The 20,280-nt window shown below is 52.9% G+C and overlaps 1 protein-coding gene and 1 long non-coding RNA gene across 11 annotated transcripts; both read left to right on the top strand.

Annotated features, from left to right (window-relative positions):
- The first annotated feature begins 1,407 nt into the window (after positions 1 to 1,407).
- Positions 1,408 to 3,065, top strand: LOC147648914 (uncharacterized). Its single transcript, XR_015279709.1, has 2 exons — positions 1,408 to 1,485; positions 2,514 to 3,065. It is a non-coding gene; the product is annotated as an uncharacterized LOC147648914 (long non-coding RNA).
- Positions 3,066 to 3,876: 811 nt separating this feature from the next.
- ENTPD4 (ectonucleoside triphosphate diphosphohydrolase 4) lies at positions 3,877 to 17,137 on the top strand. 10 transcript variants are annotated; one of them, XM_086865163.1, is made up of 13 exons: positions 3,877 to 4,183; positions 6,468 to 6,575; positions 7,353 to 7,547; positions 8,128 to 8,333; positions 9,203 to 9,353; positions 9,444 to 9,547; positions 10,269 to 10,328; positions 11,095 to 11,225; positions 12,114 to 12,280; positions 13,793 to 14,090; positions 14,898 to 14,983; positions 15,509 to 15,670; positions 16,222 to 17,137. In XM_086865163.1, the coding sequence occupies exons 2-13, from the start codon at positions 6,568 to 6,570 to the stop codon at positions 16,442 to 16,444; spliced, it is 1,791 nt and encodes a 596-aa protein (XP_086721289.1). In that variant the 5' UTR covers positions 3,877 to 4,183; positions 6,468 to 6,567; the 3' UTR covers positions 16,445 to 17,137. The 10 variants fall into 10 exon arrangements, with proteins under 10 accessions (XP_086721289.1, XP_086721285.1, XP_086721288.1 ...); XM_086865159.1 differs by having other exon boundaries at positions 3,916 to 4,183; positions 7,215 to 7,547; XM_086865162.1 differs by lacking the exon at positions 3,877 to 4,183 and adding an exon at positions 5,461 to 5,653.
- The last annotated feature ends 3,143 nt before the right edge of the window (positions 17,138 to 20,280 follow it).

Here is a 20,280-nt window from a genome sequence, read left to right as displayed (position 1 = left end):
CCCTTTCTGTGATTCAAGGAAGTAAAACTGGCAGGGACACATTTCCCAGGATTGCTCCACAGGGTTTATCGAGGTTTTCCTCTCCCTGAGCAAGAACTTTAATCTCCTTCCCTTGCTTCTGGCAGGGCAGGGAGGGGGAATTAGTGTCACCCTAATGAGCCCTTTCTCCTTCAGTCTCAGATGTTGCTCCCTGATAATGATCTGGATCAGGCTGGAATTCTGCTTCCAGGTTATATTTTAACCCTGGAGCGATGCCATGAGGAATCCTCCTGCTCCAAAGCTCAGGGAGCTCAGGTGCCAGGGCAGAGGCTGGGCCTGAAGGGCCTCCCTGTGTTCCTGGGGATGGGATGGAATTATCCCTGATTTCTGCGAGGGAAATGGGGCAGAGAGGTTGTGGCCAGCAGCAGGACAAGGAGCAGCCTGTGTCTCTGGGATGGATTCCTGCCATCCCTGCCTGGCACAGAGGAGCCATCCCTGGACAAAAGGAGCTCAGCTTCCCTGAAAAAGCTTCCTGGGAGAAGAGGCTTGTGCAAGGATTCCCTCGCTCTCCCCACCCACCACTCCCTGTATCCCATCCTGGAGATCCCTGGGGGTGGGGGGTCCCTGGGGTGCTCTGTGAGCCCCAAATTCCATTGCAGCAGGGAAACAGGGAACTCAAAGCTAAAAACACATTTGGCCTACAATAGCCTCATCCTGGGAATGTCCAGGGCCACTTTGGATGGACCTGGGATAGCGGGAGGTGTCCCTGCCCATGGCAGGGGGTCACTGCATGGGAATTCCCACCCAAACCATTCCATGGTTTTGTTTTCCCATCCCTCTGCAGGTGCTGTAGGAACAGCCCTGGACACTGGGACTTTGCTGGGCAGGAGAGCCTGGAGGGACAGGACACAGGGAATGGCTTCCACTGCCAGAGAGCAGGGATGGATATGATATCGGGAAGGAATTCCTGGCTGGGAGGGTGGGGAGGAGCTGGGGCTGTACCTGGATCCCTGGCAGTATCCAAGGCCAGGCTGGAGCACCCTGGGACAGTGGGAGATGTTCCTGCCGTGGCTGGGGGTCAGCTTTAAGCTCCTTCCAACCCAAACCATTCCACGAATCCACAACTTTACGATTTACACCCCAACAAGCAGCAGCAGCAGAATCCCCAAAGTTCCCTCTGTGCCAGCAGCCAAATAAACCCAGGAATCAACCATGGACCCGAGGCACCAAAGCACCTCCATCCTGGAACAGCAGGAACGCAGCTCCAGGGCCAGGAATTTCAGGAGAAAAGAGAAAAATTCAGGAGAAAAGAGGAACCAGCAAACAGCAGAAAGCTCCTGGTGGGCTGGGCCAGCCCCTCCCTGATAAGCAGCACCTGGAGCTCCTTATCAAAGCCCTCCCCACGTAGGAGGGGGCCAGACACAGCAGCTCCCTCTGCTCGATAAGGCAGCAATGCCCAGCTGTGAGCTGGGCACCCAAACTGGCCTTTATCTTCCCCATCCAGGTGTTTGTATTTATAATTTTTTTCACTTTTCAAATCTCCAGCTTCTCTAACAGCTGAGCACCACCCGGCTCAGGGGGTTTTATCCTTACCAGCACCTGGTATCTGCCAAAGCCACGGAGCAGCAAATTCTGAATTATTTCCTTTTAATTGGCATGTTCAGCATCAGCTAATTCTGGTTTTCTTCCCTGGCATAGAACTCCCAGAGGAGCTGTGGTGTGGGGTTTAGGAATATTTAGGAATTCTAAGGGATGCTTTGGGGAATTTTTGTTGTTTTTCCAAAACCTGCTTTGCTTGAGAGCCTTTATTCCTCAAAAGAGGAATATTCCTTTATTCCTCTGGGGTGTGGGGGTGATGGGAGCTCCTGATGGGGCAAATCTTTGCTGATTATCCCTGAAAATTTCATGGTTGCTTTATCCCTGAAAGTGTCCAAGCCCAGCTTGGAGCACCCTGGGATAGTGGAACCCTGCCCATGGATGACTTTAAGGTCCCTCCCAACCCAAAGAATTCTATGATTTTTAATGTGGAAAGGAAAAAGCCCCAGTTTATGGCATTTTAAAAAGGCTTTAGAAGAAGGATCAGAGCAAATACAAATGGTTGAAATTTTTTTATTTTATTTGCGGCACTGCCAGCTGGAATTTTATGTCCTCACAGCTTTTTTTTTATTGGCAAGTTTGGGTGCCAGGTCCTCCACAGATTCCATGTGGGAATCAATTCCCCATTCCACAGGACACGGATCAGCCCCTTCCCAGCACATGGCAGCTCCATACTTCCTTAGAAACACCCAAAATGCCCCAAAATATGAATTTAACTCCCAGCCTGGATCTCTTTCCCAGCCCCAGCCTGAGATCCAAAGCAGTGCCAGCCTCAGGAGATCCCTGGAAAAGGCTCCAACCTGGATTCTCCTGCATCCTGGGAATGGAGAACCACAGGGAAATTCATCTGCTTGGAAACCTGACATGTCTCAGTTATTTTTTTATCTTTATATTTGCAAAGTCCAGGAATATAAACAAACAATTCTGTTTTGTCTTAGGGGTGACCTGACCCACTTTGGGAGCAGCAGCCCCTGCTTTGAAGCCTCCATGAGGCTCTGCTGTTGGGATTGGTGCTGGAAGATCATGGAAAATGGGAAATCCTGCTCTGCTACAAGCTCAGGGCTGGGATTAATGGGGATTTTTTTCCCTAAAAAAGTGGTGGAGCCAATCAGAATGAAATAATTTGGCTGTGTAGGCAGAGCAGGATCATTCCCAGCTTTAACCACATTCCCTGAACTTTCTCCTTTTTGCCTGAGTCACCGAGGGCTCGGTTTCACAGCCGGGGTTTTTTGAAACGTCACCACAGCGGGAGGTGATGCCAGCAAAGAAATTGGGGAAAACTGAGCCCTGAAGATTCTCCAGGGGGTTATTCCAGCCCCAAACCATCCCAAAACGGGAAAAGGCTCCAGTCTCCCTGAGCTGAGGTGTGGAGTCCCGGAATTTGGCTGCTGGGTTCCTTTCAGCGCTCACATAACCTGACCTAATTCCCCCTCCCGGGAGTGCCCGCCGTGTGTAATTAAAGCTGCTTTGGGATTATTTCCTGCACCAAAGTTGATTTGGTTTGGTGGTTTTTTTCCCCAACTCGCCTTTCTGGTTTGGAGCCCCGGGGGAACAATGGGAGGGAGCAGCTGGAGCTGAGCTCGGGAGGGACTGGGGGCACTGGGCAGAGGAGGTTGCGGTTTGTCCCGGCCTTAATTCCAGCACTCGGCAAAATTAGAGGCAGAAAGGACGGGAAAAGCCAGGAATGGAGAGGGAGAGGAGAGGGAGAGGAGAGCTCAGGGCAGTTCCCCGGAGCCTAAAGGGGCTCCAGGAGATCTGGAGAGGGACTGGGAACAAGGAAGGGAGGGACAGGACACAGGGAATGGCTCCCAGTGCCAGAGGGCAGGGATGGATGGGATATTGGGAAGGAATTCTTGTCTGCGAGGGTTGAGGGTCTGGGCTGGAATTCCCAGAGCCCCTGGATCCCTGGAAGTGCCCAAGGCCAGGCTGGACAGAGCCTGGAGCAGCCTGGGATGGTGGGAGGTGTTGGTATTGGAGATGAATGGAATTTAAGCTCCTTCCAACCCAAACAGATTCTGCGATCCTGCCCTGCCCTGACCCCTCTCACGGTCTTGGTCAAATTGGTTAATTCTGATGTGTTTCAGCACTTCAGGGCAAATAAACGTGTTTAAAATGTGATGAAGAGATGGTGAGGAGAAAAGGCTGGAATGAGGATACACTCTGAGCCTTCTGCCTCAGTACAAGCAAAGAAAAAAATCCCCTTTATTCACTCCAAAGCCAGTGTACCTTCGGGAGCTCGGGCCAGCTTTGAAACGTGAACCTTTTAACGAATAAACACAGAACAGCTGGGAGGAAAATCCCGCTGGGAGAACCTTCCAGGCTCTCAATATCCCCTCCTGCTCCCCACCCCACCAGCAGCCCCAGGCTGCTCCCCAGCATCAGCAGCGCCAGCCCCGGCCGCTCCTATCGGCGCTTCCCGGAGGCTCCAGATAGCGACCCGCACCCTCCCCACACCTTGAGAGCCACAGGAGTGGCCTGGCCCTGTCCACGGGGTGATTCCTCCTTGGAGAAATCCAGATTCTCCATTCCCAAACGCTGCTCCGGCTCTCTCTCTGCGAGCAGCCCAGCACGGATCGGCTCCGGGATCTCCGGAATTGGAGCGAGCGGGGTTAGATGCTTGGAAAACTCTTCCTGCCGCGCTCCTCGCAGCAGCCAAGGCGGGATTGCAGCGGGATTGCAGCGGGATTGCAGCCGGCAGGATGGTTTAGTGTCTCCCAATGGAATCACATCCCGCAGATTTCCGTTCCCTGCATCCCCAGTCCGGCTTTTCCCCTCGCTCCGTGCTCCCGGCCCCCGCAAATCCTGTCCCCCTTTCCCTGCTCTCCAAGGTTTCTGATCCCCATCCCGGCCCTGAGCCGCCCCTGAGCGGAACTCACGGGACAGAGAAACCTTCTCCTTATTCCTTCCCATTCTTTCCCTTTCTCCTTTCTTAGCCCTTTCCTTATTCCTTTTTCCTTTCCCCCTTTTTCTTATTCCTTTTCTTTTTCCTTTCCTTATTCTGTTCCCCTTTCCTTTCTTATTTCAACTTTCTCCTTTCTTTATTCTTTATCCCTTCCTTTTTTCCTCCCCTTTTTCCATTCCCTTTTCCCCCTTATTCCTTTCCATTATTCCTTTCCCCTTCCCTTTTTTCCTTTCCCTTTTTTCCTTTCCCCTTTCCCATCACCTTTCCTTATTCTTTTCCCCCTTCCTTATTCTTTTCTTCCTCCCCTTCCTGGGGATAATTTCCCATCCCAAATCCCCTCTTTTCCTGCCCAGTTCCACCTAAAGCCCCTCCCGGGATGGATTCCACACCCGGCTCCGCTTTTCCAGCAAATCCCAGAGTTTATTCCCGTTATTTTCACCACGAGAAACCTTTCCTGCCATATCTCCAAAAGAATCTTAGAGCGAGTGTGGGCGGTGCTGCCGCTCCGTGGCAAAACACGGGAGAATTCCCCTTTTCCCCTTGGATTTTCTGCCCTTTCTTTGTTTTTTAAATCAAATTTATTTATTTATTCTTTATATGGTAAATATTTAGGTATTTCTCACAAGTGCTACAATACCACTGGATATTCATAATAACATAATTCAGAATATTGGCACTGTGGTAGCTATAAATTGAATTTATTCCCAAATATTGAAACCTTTCTTGCTATAAATTTTACGTATTTCTAAATATTAACCCATTTATAGCTACACATTTAATATATATCAAAATATCGACACAGTTATAGCTATAAATTTTATATATTTCTCAATTTTGGAATAATTTTAGCCATAAATTCCTATTGCTGCCGTTAAACGCTGTTATATATAAAACAGAGACTTTTGGCGTTTTTTATGGCGATTTTGGGCTGTTTTTATGGCGATTTTTGGCTGTTTTTATAGCGAATTTTTGGCTGTTTTTACCTGCAGCGCACCAGTCCCTGCATGGCCACGCCCACTCCACTATGGCCACGCCTCTTTGGCCACGCCCATCAATCGTGGTCACGCCCCTGGGGAATCCCTCCGCGGCCCCCGCCGTGACGTCACGCGGTTGCGTCACTTCCGGCGGTGCACCCGGACGTGGCGTGGGCCCGGTAGCCATGGGACGGCCCGGGAGGTGAAATGGGAAGAGAGAAGGGGGAGACACCGGGATGGAGACCGGGAATGGGATCGGGACCGGGAATGGGATCGCCGGGCAGCCGCGGGGTTTGGGGGCAGCCGGGCCGGGCCCTGCGGGATGGTGGCGGCCGTGGGGACGGGCGGGGGGCCTGGAACTCTTTCCGCTCGGTGTCCCTGCCCCGTCCTTGCCTCATTCCGATCCCTCATCCCGGCCCCTCATCCCCATCCCTCATCCTGTTCATTCATCCCGATCCCTGATCCCGACCTCTCATCCCGATCCCTGATCCTGTTCCCGGTCCCTCCCTGGCACCGGCTCCGCTCCCTCGGGCTCCTCCGGCGGGATCTTCCCTCCGTCCGGGCCGGGAAGGAGGGACAGCCCCGGGCTGTGTTCCTGAGGCGGAATTCCAGCTTTTCCTTATTTCTTTTGGGATTTTGCTGGAGTTTGATCGTGGCAGGGGTCCCAGAATCCCGGGATGCTTTGAGTGGGAAGGACCTTAAATCCCATCCGCTTCCAACCCCAGCGCCTCCCCTGTCCCGGGCTGCTCCGGCCCGGCCTCGGGCACTTCCAGGGATCCGGGAGTAGCCACGGCTTCCCTGGGAATTCCCCCCAGCCCCTCTCCACCCTGCACGAGGTGATTCCGTGCTTCCACCGCCTCGCTATTCCTGTTTTTCCTTGTATTCCTGCACGCCCGGGGAGCCTAGGAGCAGCCCCTCACCCCGGTCAGGTGCTGAGGGAAGGGAAGGATCTCATCCCGGCTGTTCCCCCGGGGATCTCCCACTGCAGGGAATCACCGGCGCTCGCTTTTCCGCAGGAGCAGAGCAGGGATGGCTCCGGGAAGTTCGGATGTTCCCGGTGCCTCCGAGGTCACCGGCTGAGGCTCCAGCGGCTCCTCCTGCTGCCCCCATCCCAAAATGGGCAGGTAAGGATCCTGAGGGAACTCTTGGATAAACTGGGATGACTTTGGAGTGAAGGATGGGGAATCTGATAGTGAATTCCAGCCTGGGAATGGTGTCCTGAGTCCGCTCAGTGCAGAACAGGATGATGGGATGGGATGGGATGGGATGGGATGGGATGGGATGGGATGGGATGGGATGGGGTGGGGTGGGGTGGGGTGGGGTGGGCCGAAAGGATCATCCCAGCCCTGCCATGGGCACCTCCTACTGTCCCAGATTATCCCAGCCTGGCCTTGGGCACTTCCAGGGATCCAGGGGCAGCCACAGCTGCTCTGGGAATTCCAGCCCAGCCCCTCCCCGCCCTCCCAGCCAGGAATTCCATCCCAATATCCCATCCATCCCTGCTCTCTGGCACTGGGAGCCATTCCCTGTGTCCTGTCCCTCCATCCCTTGTTCCCAGTCCCTCCCCAACTCTCCCCAGACCCCCTTCAGGCCCTGGGGAACTGCCCTGTGCTCTCCCCAGACTTCTCCTGGATCATCCCCAGATTCCCATTCCCTCAATCCCAAGCCAGGCTTTTATCCCCTTTCTGGCTCTGATTTTCCTGAGACTTTGCAAGAAATCCAGGAGATAAAGAGAAGCTCCAGCCCCAAATCCAATCCCCCAGGATCCATCACCCTCCTCAGCCCAGCCCCCAGCCACGGGGCAGGAGCGGGAATTCCACACCATGCTGCGGGGAGGAATTTTTCCTGTTTTTAGCAGCGAATCCAGCGCTCGATCCGCTCCTGTCTCCCTGTGCCCGCAGGATCAGCATCTCCTGCCCGCTCCCGGGCTGCTGGCGCTGCGGCTTCTGCCCCGTGGGTGCCCCACGGCTCCTGAGCGCGCCTGGCCGGCGGCGGCTGCTGCTGCTGGGGGCCGGGGCTGCGGCCGCAGTGCTGCTGCTCTGCGGGCTTCTGCTGCTGCTGCTGCGGGACCAGCCCCGCCACGGGACAGAGCGCAGGTGAGCGGGAATGGATCCCAGGGGAAAAACGGAGAGAATTCCATGGGAAAAGCAGGGAATAGGTCCTGTGGGAAACAGGGGATGGGGCTCTGGAGAAGGGGGAATGCTGCTCTGCTGCTGCTGAAGGAACAGCCCCACCACGGGACAGTGCAGGTGAGCAGGATTGGATCCCAGGGGAAAAACAGGGAATGGGTCCCGTGGGAAACAGGGAATGGGGCTCTGCAGAAGGGGGAATGCTGCTCTGCAGCTGCTGCGGGAACAGCCCTGGGATGGGAGAGAGTGCAGGTGAGCGGGAATGGATCCCATGGGAAAAACAGGGAGAGAATTCTGTGGGAAACTGGGAGTGGAGCCTGGTGGAAACACTGCTCAGCTCCTGTGGGACCAACCCCGGGATGGGAGATTCCACAGGTGAGGGGCAGGAATTCCGTGGGAAAAACAGGGAACGGAGTCCATGGGAAACAGGGAAAACCCCTGAAAATTCTGCCACAAAACATCCAATTTTAAATCTAATTTTGACCAAAATCACCCATAGGGAGCTGAATTCCCTGCAGCAATTCCCATTTTTTTTTTATTTTCTCAGATTCCTGGCCAGGGTGACAGATACGGAAGCCACGGACACTAGGAATCCCAACCTGAACTACGGGATCGTGGTGGATTGCGGCAGTAGCGGCTCCCGTGTGTTTGTGTACTGCTGGCCCCGGCATAACGGCAACCCCAAGGACCTGCTGGACATCCAGCAGATGAGGGACAGCTCCAGGAAACCCGTGGTGATGAAAATCAAACCAGGTACTGGGAAAATTTTGGAATTTCTCCATGATTTCCTCTCCTGACTGCGCTCCAGAGTGTCTGGATAAGGGATATTTCCAGCATGGAGCAGCTCCATGGATTTTGGGATTGGTTTGCAGGGAGTTGAAGTCTGGAATGAGGAAGGAGGGAGAGGTTTTTCCATGTGACAGCAACAGGAAAAGGTGGTGATGAAAATCAAGCCAGGTACTGGGAAAACCATGGCATTTCTCCATGATTTCCTCTCCTAACTCTGCTTCTTGCACTTCAGAGTGGCTGGATAAGAGATATTTCCATTTTTTGGTCATGGAGCAGCTATATTGTCTCCCTTCATTCTCTTTATTTAGTGAGGAAATCCCTGTGCTCCTGGAAAGTGATTGGAAAACCCCAGAGCTGTTTCATGCTCGAGGAAATATCCCTCATCCTGATACTCTGGAGTGAAGGAAACTCAGTTAGGAGAGGAAAGCCTGCAGGAATTCCCATGTGGAGCAGATTTTTCCCAGGATATATCCCTTTTCCAGGCACTCTGGAGCTCAGGAAGCAGAGCTAGGAGAGGAAATTCCATGTTTCTTTCCCAGCTCTTGGTTTCATTTTCCTCACCACCTTTTCCTGTTGCTGTCCCATGGAAAAACCTCTCCCTCCTTCCTCATTCCAGACTTAACTCCCTACAAACCAGTCCCAAAAAAACCTGGAGTTGCTCCGTATTGGAAAAACCCTTGGGAGCGTGGGAAGTGCAGTCAGGAGAGGAAACAATGGGAAAATCCCATCATTCCCACAGCCCATTTCCCACTTTGCCTTGTCCGTTCCTGTCGGGATTTTCCAGGGAATGGGGTAGCTGGAGCTGCTCCAGCAGCAGGTTTGTGTTTTCCCAGGAATTTCGGAGTTTGCCAGCTCTCCTGCTGAGGTCAGTGATTACATCTCGCCCCTGCTGAGCTTCGCTGCCGCGCATGTCCCACGCTCCAAGCACAAGGAGACTCCTCTCTACATCCTGTGCACGGCAGGAATGCGCATCCTGCCTGAAAGGTAATTCCCACATTTTTTTATTTTAGTTTTTTGGGAATTCCCACCACCAGCCTGGCTGGGTTTGAAGCCCTTTTCCATGGAATTTTGCAGCCAGCAGAAAGCCATCCTGGAGGATCTGCTCACGGACATCCCCACACGCTTTGATTTCCTCTTCTCCGACTCCCATGCTGAGGTGATATCTGGGAAGCAGGAAGGTAGGTGGGCCTTGGAAAAATACCTGGAAAATATTTAGGAATTCCCAGGGATGATTTTTGGGGTGTTTTGGTTGTTTTTGAAAATCCTGCTTTGCTTGAGAGCCTTTGTTCCTCAGCAGATCTGAGTGTGGGGATGAGCTCCTGATGGGACAAATCTTTGCTGATTATACCTGAAAATTTCATGGAATTGGATCTGGAAAAATATTTAGGAATTCCAAGGGATGATTTGGGGAATTTTTGTTGCTTTTTCAAGTGCTGATTGGCCAAATCCTTGCCGATTATCCCTGAAAATTTCATGGACTCAAATCCATTTCCTCTGGGGAATGGATAAATCACAACATTCCCAATGGAATTTGCAGGATGACTTTGAAGGCTGAGATCTCTTGGGGCCATCACAAGAGCCTGAAATCCCCTTTCAAATCCATTCCCTCCATTCCTTCCCTGAATTTTACACATCAAAGAGTCTCCAATTCATCCAGGCAGGAATTTTATCCTGGCATTGACCTGGGAGAGGAGAGAATCCCCTGGAATTCCGCATTTCTCGGAAGTTAACCATTTCCCAGGAATGTTTCACTTCTATCATTTTATAAAATAAAAAGCTGCAAGAACAGAGCGAAAAGACAAGAAAAGAAATTCAGACATTTCCATTTGCCCTCAAGTTCATGATCCAGCTCTTCCTGACATTCCTGAAATTCCACATCCAGCTTTTTTCCACCTGCAGGAGTCTATGCATGGATTGGGATCAACTTTGTCCTTGGAAGATTCGAGCACACGGATGATGGTGAGGAGCTGAAGTGTGGTGATTTTCCAGCCAGATGTTGGGATGCAATTCCAGCCCTGGGAATTGCCTTTCCAGATGTTGGGATGCGTTTCCAGACAGATGTTGGCAGCTGCTGCAGGGGCTGGGGTGGCTCCGCTCCCCCCTGAAGCTTTAACAGCCACAAGCAGCATCCTCTGGCTGCATCCCAGGATTTTTCCCTGTATCCCAGAGTTTTTTACCCTGATTCCCAGTGATTTTTCCCCATATCCCTGTGATTTTTCCCTGTATTCTAGTGATTTTTCCCTGTACTCAAGAGATTTTTTTCCCTGTATCCCGGTGATTTTTCCCTGTTTTCCCTGCTTTGCCCTGTTCCCCAGAGGACAAGGGCATGGTGGAGGTACAGATCCCAGGAATTCAGCACCAAGATCCCATTTTCCCTCCCTGCCTGTATCCCAGTGATTTTCCCAGTGATTTTTCCCTATTTCCCACTGTTTTTTCCCTGTATCCCAGTGATTTTTCCCATGTTTTTCCCAGAAGACAAGGCGATGGTGGAGGTACAGATCCCAGGAAGCGAGGGCAGGGATTTTTCCCTATTTCCCAGTGATTTTTCCCTATATCCCAGTGATTTTTCCCTATTTCCCAGTGATTTTTCCCCATATCCCAGTGATTTTTCCCTATTTCCCAGTGATTTTTCCCTATATCCCAGTGATTTTTCCCTATTTCCCAGTGATTTTTCCCTATTTCCCAGCGATTTTTCCCTGTATCCCACTGATTTTCCTGGTTCCAGAGGCCGAGGCGGTGGTGGAGGTGCAGATCCCGGGAAGCGAGCACCGCGATCCCATTTTCCGGAAGAGAACCGTGGGAATCCTGGACATGGGCGGGGTCTCCACGCAGATCGCCTACGAGGTGCCCCCGAGTGTAAGCCCCATCCCGGGATTCCTTTTCCCTTGGGAATCATTTTCACACCTTTTCCTTTCTTTCCCATCATTTGGAATCCTCCATCCCATCCTATTCCCAGTTTTTCCCTATTTCCCATTGATTTTGCCCTATTTCTCACTGATTTTCCCCTATTTCCTACTGGTTTTCCCGTATTTCCCCCTGATTTTCCCATATTTCCCACTGTTTTTTCCCTATTTCCCACTAATTTTTCCAAATAATGTGGGAAATGGTTATTCCAGAGCAAAACTCCTCGATTTTACTCTCCCAGGGAAATAATCTTGGATTTTAAAAATTATGTGGGAGTTGACTATCCCTGAGGAAAACTCTTTTCTTTTGCCCTTTTTATGAAGGGAGCTTGGAAGGTTTTTTCCGCCAAAAAATATTGGAGATGATCATTCCCAAGGAAAACTCTTCAGTTTTGCTCTCCCTATAAAATAATCCTGGTTTTTTTTCCCAAAAAATATGGGAGAGATGATCATTCCCAAAGAAAACTCCTCATCCTCTCCCTCTGAAATAATCTTGGATTCTGAAACAATCTTGGATTTCCCAAATAAAGTGGAAAATGATCATCCTTGAGGAAAACTCCTCAAAGACAAAGAGTGGGAAAGCTTTGGAGGCAGCGTGCCGCTCTCATTCCTGGGAATATCCCAAACCACAGATGTGGCTCCCTAGGACTGGTGGATCCACAACCTTTTCAAGATCTTTCCCAACCCAAACAATCCCACGACCCCGTGGAGATTCCCTCACTCCAGCCCCTCCGGAAGTAGGAGAGGGAAGTGTTAAATGAGCAAGGGGCGAATCGAAAGGCATCTGAAACATCCCAAAAAATCCTTGGGATCATCCTGACAGTTCCTGGTTTTGCTGCAGGAGGAGGTGGCCAAGGGTTTGCTGGCGGAATTTAATTTGGGATGCGACGCCCACCAGACGGAGCACGTGTACCGCGTCTACGTGGCCACATTCCTGGGATTTGGGGGGAATGCGGCCCGCAGGAGATACGAGGAGAGCCTCTTCTCCAGCAGCCTCTTGGGGAACAGGTATTCCCTGGAATTCCTCTGGAATTCCAGCCTGCTTCATCCCCTGGGAGAGGTTGGGGCCAGATTGGAGCACCTGGGATAATGAGAGGTGGCCTTGCAATGATGGGAATGATCCTGGGTGTTGTGTGGAGAGATCGTGGCACTTCCAGAAGGGAAAATCTGGGAAGTGGAGAGGGATTTGTCCTCAGGAATTGGAACAACAGGACAAGGATAATGCGTTCAGCTGGAAAAGGGGAAATTTAAGTTGGATTTATGGAAGGAATTCCCAATATGAGGGTGGGATGGAATTCCCAGAGCAGCTGTGGCTGCCTCTGGATCCCTGGGAGTTTCCAAGGCCAGGGTGGAGCAGCCTGGGACAGTGGGAAAAGATGGGAATGATCCTGGATGTTGTGTGGAGAGGAAAGGGAAGGTGCGGGAAGGGAAGGTGCGGGAAGGGAAGGTGCGGGAAGGGAAGGTGCGGGAAGGGAAGGGAAGGGAAGGGAAGGGAAGGGAAGGTGCGGGAAGGGAAGGGAAGGTGCGGGAAGGGAAGGGAAGGTGAGGGAAGGGAAGGGAAGGGAAGGGAAGGGAAGGGAAGGGAAGGGAAGGGAAGGGAAGGGAAGGGAAGGGAAGGGAAGGGAAGGGAAGGGAAGGGAAGGGAAGGGAAGGGAAGGGAAGGGAAGGGAAGGGAAGGTGCGGGAAGGGAAGGTGCGGGAAGGTGCGGGAAGGGAAGGTGCGGGAAGGGAAGGGAAGGGAAGGTGCGGGAAGGGAAGGGAAGGGAAGGTGCGGGAAGGTGCGGGAAGGGAAGGTGCGGGAAGGGAAGGGAAGGGAAGGGAAGGGAAGGGAAGGGAAGGGAAGGGAAGGGAAGGGAAGGGAAGGGAAGGGAAGGGAAGGGAAGGGAAGGGAAGGGAAGGGAAGGGAAGGGAAGGGAAGGTGCGGGAAGGTGCGGGAAGGTGCGGGAAGGTGCGGGAAGGGAAGGGAAGGGAAGGGAAGGGAAGGGAAGGGAAGGGAAGGGAAGGGAAGGGAAGGGAAGGGAAGGGAAGGGAAGGGAAGGTAAGGGAAGGGAAGGGAAGGGAAGGTGCGGGAAGGGAAGGGAAGGGAAGGGAAGGGAAGGGAAGGGAAGGGAAGGGAAGGGAAGGGAAGGGAAGGGAAGGGAAGGGAAGGGAAGGGAAGGGAAGGGAAGGGAAGGGAAGGGAAGGGAAGGGAAGGGAAGGGAAGGGAAGGGAAGGGAAGGGAAGGGAAGGTGCGGGAAGGGAAGGGAAGGTGCGGGAAGGGAAGGGAAGGGAAGGGAAGGTGCGGGAAGGGAAGGGAAGGGAAGGGAAGGGAAGGGAAGGGAAGGGAAGGGAAGGGAAGGGAAGGGAAGGGAAGGGAAGGGAAGGGAAGGGAAGGGAAGGGAAGGGAAGGGAAGGGAAGGGAAGGGAAGGGAAGGGAAGGGAAGGGAAGGGAAGGGAAGGGAAGGGAAGGGAAGGGAAGGGAAGGGAAGGGAAGGGAAGGGAAGGGAAGGGAAGGGGTTCCCAGGCTCTTCCTGTTCCGCAGCCCGCAGTTCCCGCTGCCGGATCCGTGCCTGCCGCGGGATGCACTGGATGAGCTGCGGCTGCACGGGCGGACGCTGCACCTGCGCGGCTCCGGGGACTTTGGGCGCTGCCGGGAGCTGCTGCAGCCACTGCTGAACCGCAGCCGGGACAGCCGGGGCTCCCTGAACGGCGTCTTCCAGCCTCCTGTGCACTTCCAGAGCAGCGAGTTCTACGGATTCTCCGAGTTCTACTACTGCACCGAGGACGTGCTGAGGATGGGCGGTGACTACAGCGCCGCCAAGTTCGCCAGGGCTGCCCAGGTGGGGAATGCTCCAGGCCTGGAATCTCCAGAAGGATTCTGTTCCCAAAGTCCTGCAGCAGAACTTTCCCTTAAAATATCCCAAATTCCTAAATTCACTAAAGCTGCAAAGGGAAAAAACTGGGATCAATTCCCTCATTAAAACATCTCTGCAGAAGGATTTTGTTCCCAAAGTCCTCCAGCAAAACTTTTCCTTAAGAGACCCCAAATATCTTAAAATATCCCAAATTCCTAAATTCACTAAAGCTGCAAAAGTGAAAATCAGGGATAAACTCCTGATTTAAAATACCTTTCCACAAGGAGTTTCTTCCCATAGTCTTGCAGGAAAGCTTTTCCTTAAGAAATCCCAAATTTCCTGCCCTGAACTCTCCCAGGGCTTTTCTGTTCCTCAGACCTGGGATTTGCCTGACTGGATATTCCCAGAGAATTTCACGTTAATTCCACCTCAAATTCCAAGCATGACTCAAAATATTCCCACAAAATTTGGGATCTGCCTGACTGGATATTCACAAAGAGTTTAACATTAATTCCATCCCTAATTCCAAACGTGTCTCAAAATATTCCCACAAAATTTGGGATCTGCCTGATAGGATATTCCCAGAGATTTTTCCATTAATTCCACTCCAAATTCCAAACATGGCTTAAACCATTACCAGGAAATCCGGGCTCTCCCTCACTGGCAGCACAAGCTGCTGTTACTTTTTGGCTTTTGCTGTTCCAGAGCATTTTCTCAGGTGGGATTTTCCTTCTCTGGGCTCAGGGAATGCCAGAACCATTCCAGTTTTCCCGGTTTTTTGCTCTCCTGCAGGATTACTGTGCCACCAGCTGGTCGGTGCTGCGGGAGCGCTTCCAGCGTGGGCTCTACGCGCCACACGCAGATCTGCACCGCCTGAAGTGAGTGCCCAGCCTGGGATCCACCTGGGAATAGTCTGAGAACACCCTGGGATCTGCTTGGGATCTACCTGGGAACAGCCCGGGATCCACCTGGGAACAGCCTGGGAACTGCCCAGGATCCACCCAGGAACAGTCTGGGAACACCCCAGAACAGCCTGGGATCTGCTCAGGATCCACCTGGGAACAGCCCGGGATCCACTCAGGAACCTCTTCCGGCCCAGCTGCTGGGCCTGGCCCTTCTGTGGAGTCCTTGAAAGTGGCGAAAAAAGCTTGGGAAAAGCCTGGGAATTGGGGAAAAATGCCTTGGAAAAGCTGAGAATTCTGTGTTTAATTGTGCCCCGCGGTTGCTGGAATGCTGAGCTGAGCTTATCCCGTTCTCCGTGGCTGATCCTGCTGTTCCTCATCCCACTGTCCCTGATCCAACTGTCCCTGACTGATCCCAGTATTCCTGACTGATCCTAGTGTTCCTGATCCCATTTCCCAGCTTGATCCCATTTCCCAGCCTGATCCCACTCTTCTCTGCAGGTTCCAGTGCTTTAAGTCCGCCTGGATGTTTGAGGTTTTCCACCGGGGCTTTTCCTTCCCGGAGAGCTACGGGCGGCTGCGCACGGCGCTGCAGGTCTACGACAAGGAGGTGCAGTGGACGCTGGGGGCCATCCTGTACCGCACCCGCTTCCTGCCCCTCAGGTACCCCCAGATCCGGGAACAGCCTCGGGAATGGGAATTTCAGCATGGGGAGAGGCGCTGATCCCTCAAATCCTGGGTTTTGGAGCCTCTTTTCCCAAAACGGGCTCTGATTCCTGCCCTGAGCCAAGCTGGAAGTGGAATTTTGTCTCCAAGTGTGGCTGTTGTCCCTCTGCTCTTTCCCAGGGCTCTCAAAAATTTGGGAACAGCCTTCGGGAGGGGAATTTTGGGATGGGAAGAGGTGGTGTTCCTTCAACTTGTGGTTTTTGGAGCCTGTTTTCCCAAAATGGGCTCTGATTCCTGCCCTGAGCCAAGCTGGAAGCAGAATTTTGCCTCTAAGAAGTGGCCATTGTCCCTTTGCTCTTTTCCAGGGACATCCTCTCAAAAATCTGGGAAAATCCATTGAGAGAGAATTTTGGGGATGGGAACTTTCGCTTTTTAGAGCCTCAAATTATGCTTTTTAGAGCCTGCTCCACCAGCTGAGCTCTGATTCCCAAGCTGAAAGCAGAATTTCGCCTCCAAAGCGCTCTCGTTGTCCCTCTGCTCTTTCCCAGGGACATTCAGCAGGAAAATTTCCGTGGGATTCACTCACGCTGGAGGAGCTTTTCCTTCGTGTACAACCACTACTTATTCCTGGCCTGCTTCCTGGTGGTGCTGCTCTCCATCCTGCTCTACCTGCTCCGGCTGCGCCGCATCCATCGCCGCCGGCTCCACAGCGGCGCCTCCCCAGCCCTCTGGATCCAGGAGGGGCTCCCCACCCCGAAAATCCCGGGATAACATTCCGGGATGGACGATTCATCCACACACACACGCAAAAAAAAGCCATTTTTGCCTCAGGGTTCCTCCTTTTTTTGCCCCTTGGAGAAGTGGAGCTGGGAATTCCAGGCAGGCTTGGGAATTCCAGGGAAATGGGGTGGTGAGGGAAAAATGCCAAAAATGACTTTGTTGGGAATGTTGCACTTTGGGGCGTGCGGGAGAGTTCCCACCTTCGGGAGAGGCTGAAATCCTGGGATGAATTTGGATTTCCTGCCGGATTCCAGCGTTGCCATCCCTGCTCTCACTTTGGAGTCTCAAGGAACGGGAAGTTCCAAAAACAAGGAAAAAAAAAAACCCTTTTAGGACATTTTCTGTGATTTTTCCCTTCTGGAATCACTCTTGGGATGGAGAAGGAAAATCCCTCGCATCCAATGCTGTGCTTCCATAAAAAAACTTCATCCCTTCCGCGCCCTCCTTTTTCCTTGGAAGCTTCACCCTCCCAGTGGCACCGGTCGCTGCTTTCAATCCCTAATTTCTGTTCCATAATCATGAAGAGACCTCCCAGAAACTCTGGGAATGTGAAGAGATCTGGAAAAGTGGAGCAGAATGTGCACAGGGTCTTGCCGAGTCCTCTGGTAATTTATATTTTATTTAAAACCTTTGATTTTACTTGAAAGTCAATTTGTCCATGATAAAAAGTGGGATTTCTATGAACCTTTGGGCCTCGGGTCTTTTATTGGGTAATTCTCCAGCTGGAAAAACTTCCAAAAAGTGGGAAAATGCTGGAAAATGGGATGGTTTTATTATAGGAGAACTGGATAGATTTTTTTTTATCATCTTTCACCAAAAATCCAGATGGTTTCAGTTGGGTTATTGTCTGTTTTGGATGGGTTTTGACCTTTGGACAGGGAATTTAGGCTGGAGCTGCTGAATTCCACCCAAATTTGGGAGCTGAACTTCTGTTCCTCCCACCCGGCACTTGCTGGAGTCAGAATTCCCTGGATTTGGAGCGGAATTTTGGAGTAGAATCTTGCACTGGATCTTTGGAGCTCCCAAACACTTTCCTTTGGCAAAGGATGTTCCCCGAGCGATAAATCGGAGTTTGTGGGAGTTTCAGTGCAAATCTGGGAGTGCCAGATCCCACAGATCCCACAAATCCGAGATCCCAGAACCCAGGGATCCCAAATCCCAGGGATCCCACATCTCACAGATCCCAAATCCCAGGGATCCCTGAGATCCTAGAACCCATGGATACCAGAGATCCCATACCCCAGCAATTCCAAATCCCAGGGATCCTACATCTCACAGATCCCAAATCCCAGGGATCCCAGAACCCAGAAATCCCACATCCCACTGATCCCATCCCAGGATTCCCAGAGATTCCCCCATTCCCAGATCCCAAGGATTTGCAGGAGGGGCTCAGCCGGAGCAGGCAGAACTCGGTGCCGTCTCCAGAGGGGGAAAATCAACCCCAAATTATTCCCACAGATCTCTCTGGGGCTCCAAAGGAATTTTCCATCCCACCCCTGGGAGTGGTTCCTTTGGGATCCTCAGCCTGGAATTCCCAAGCCACGATGGGATTTGGTGTTTCCAAAGTTCATTTTCTTCCTACTCCTTTCTCCAGGCTCGGGACAGGGGAGCGGGGCAGGGAATGACCCCAAAATTTCCCGGCCCTTTAAACCCATCCCAATCCCTTTCCTTGCGGTTTTCCATGTGGAAAATGCCCCGATGCCTGGGAAGGCCGGGAATGATGGAGAGGAAGGGCGGCTCCCCCGGGACCCCCGGCGGGATCCGCAGCTGCGGGGAGGGAGCGCCCCGGGAGCGGGGACACCTCGTCCCGCCGGGCCATTGTCCCTCGGCAGGGCCATTGTTATCCCCAAAAGGCTCCCGTTCCCGAGTGCCGTTGTTATTCCCCAAATTCCATTGTTGTTCCCAAGGTCCCATTGTTCGGGCCATTGTTGGTATCAAATAATGCGTGAAGCTCCCGAGAGCCTCGGGGAGCCGGCGGCACTCCCTGTGTCCCTGTCCCTGTGTCCCTGTCCCTCTGTCCCCGTCCCTCTGTCCCTGTCCCTCTGTCCCTGTCCCTGTGTCCCTGTCCCTGTGTCCCCGTCCCTCTGTCCCTGTCCCTCTGTCCCCGTCCCTGTGTCCCTGTCCCTGTGTCCCTGTCCCTCTGTCCCCGTCCCTCTGTCCCCGTCCCTCTGTCCCTGTCCCTGTGTCCCTGTCCCTGTGTCCCCGTCCCTCTGTCCCTGTCCCTCTGTCCCCGTCCCTCTGTCCCCGTCCCTCTGTCCCCGTCCCTGTGTCCCCGTCCCTCTGTCCCCGTCTCCGTGTCCTCTCCCTTCCTGTGTCTCTGTCCCTTCTCTCTGTTCCTGTGTCCCTTTCCCTATCCCTGTCCCCGTGTCCCTGTCCCCGTGTCCCTGTCCCCGTGTCCCTGTCCCTGTGTCCCTGTCCCTCTGTCCCTGTCCCCGTGTCCCAATCCATCCCTGGATCCCTCCAGAGCTCCTATTTAGGAAGGGCCTTTTCCCATCTAATGGGAAGAGACGGAGTCCTCCGGGGCCTGGGATCCCGCAGGGGAAGGTGGAATGCCAGCCTCATTCACAGATTTCCCTGGGATGCGCTGTCGCTGCCTCCAGCCACGTCTTTTCTCCTTTTGCTTCCTAGAAATTTGCTCTTCGTGGTTTTTTGAGGAGAAACTTCATTTTCCCTGCTCCATCCTCATCCCTGGGGCGCTGCACAGCGGGAATCTGTCAGGAACACGGGAATGGGCGCAGGGTGGATCCTTTGTGCTTCCAGCATTTTGTCGGGAGCTTCCTGGGAGGAATTCGCCTCCCAGCACCAGGAATCCAATGGATTCCTTTGCTCCCTGCTCATCCCTGAGGGATCCCAGACATGGAATGAGAAGCACTCGTTCAGTGCCTCGTGCTGGGATTTTCCTTCTTCCAGGAAATCCTGTAGCTCCCATTCTATGGGAGATCCCAGTGCTGATTGGCCTCTCCCCAGCCTTTTCCTGGAAGGCCAAGTGGGGAAATGAAGTTTTCCTTTCTCTGGGAACACCGGGAGCCAGTGCCAGGCCCCTGCACCTGCCAGGAAATGCTCCTGCTGCCAGGATTTCCCTGGCATTTGGGTTCTTCCCACCTTGGCTATGAAGTTTCCCAGAGGTTTGGAAAACGGGGAGCTGCCCTATCCTTGGATAAGTCCCAGGCCAGGCTGGAATAACCTGGGATAGTGTGAGGATCCCTGCCCATGGCAGGGGTGGGACAAGATGATTTTCTGTCCCTTCCCACCCAAACCATTCCAGGATTCCAAGCTGGAGAAATTCCCACAGGGATTAGACACAGAAATAGCTTTTTAGGGGGGGAATACGGATTCATTTCTCCAGAATTTTGAGATTTCCCAGCCCCTGGGATCTGGCTCTTCGATCTCCCATTGCAGGAACTTCCCACTAGATCCCTCAGCTGTGAGAACGGCCATGTGGCCCAAAAATACCTACAGGTTTTTGGGTATCTCCTGGATCATCTCTGCAGGGAAAAGCTTTTTGGGAGCTGCTCCCAGAATTGGAGAGGTCGAGTCGCCCCATGGAACAGTGGGATTGGGAGGCAATGAGCCTTTCCCAAAGAACAGCAAATTGGGGGAATTACAGCACCCAACGGCCCAAGGCTCATTTTTGGGAGCAGGGAGCGTGACTGGGACTCCTGGGTCAGAGCCCAGGTGTGTCCTTAGGGCAGGGAAAAATCCTGGGAGAAGGGATGGGACTGGGAATGGGAGCTGGGAGTGAGGCCAGGGAAGGGATTCAGCTGGATCTGGGATTTGTGCAGGGATTTGAGGTGAAAAGTCCATGTGCAAAATCACTGGATGCTGAA

This window comes from Cyanistes caeruleus, chromosome 29, assembly GCF_971803275.1.
Source record: "Cyanistes caeruleus chromosome 29, bCyaCae1.hap1.1, whole genome shotgun sequence".
NCBI classification, from domain to species: domain Eukaryota; kingdom Metazoa; phylum Chordata; class Aves; order Passeriformes; family Paridae; genus Cyanistes; species Cyanistes caeruleus.
The sequence above is the reverse complement of the archived record's forward strand: the minus strand, read 5'-3'. Positions and strand labels throughout refer to the sequence as shown.

Bases quoted from the DNA above. Each gene is read 5' to 3' on its own strand.
- ENTPD4 (XM_086865159.1), top strand. The intron at 9,354-9,443 runs GTAATTCCCACA...GGAATTTTGCAG, and splicing joins ATGCGCATCCTGCCTGAAAG to CCAGCAGAAAGCCATCCTGG. The intron at 14,091-14,897 runs GTGGGGAATGCT...GCTCTCCTGCAG, and splicing joins AGTTCGCCAGGGCTGCCCAG to GATTACTGTGCCACCAGCTG.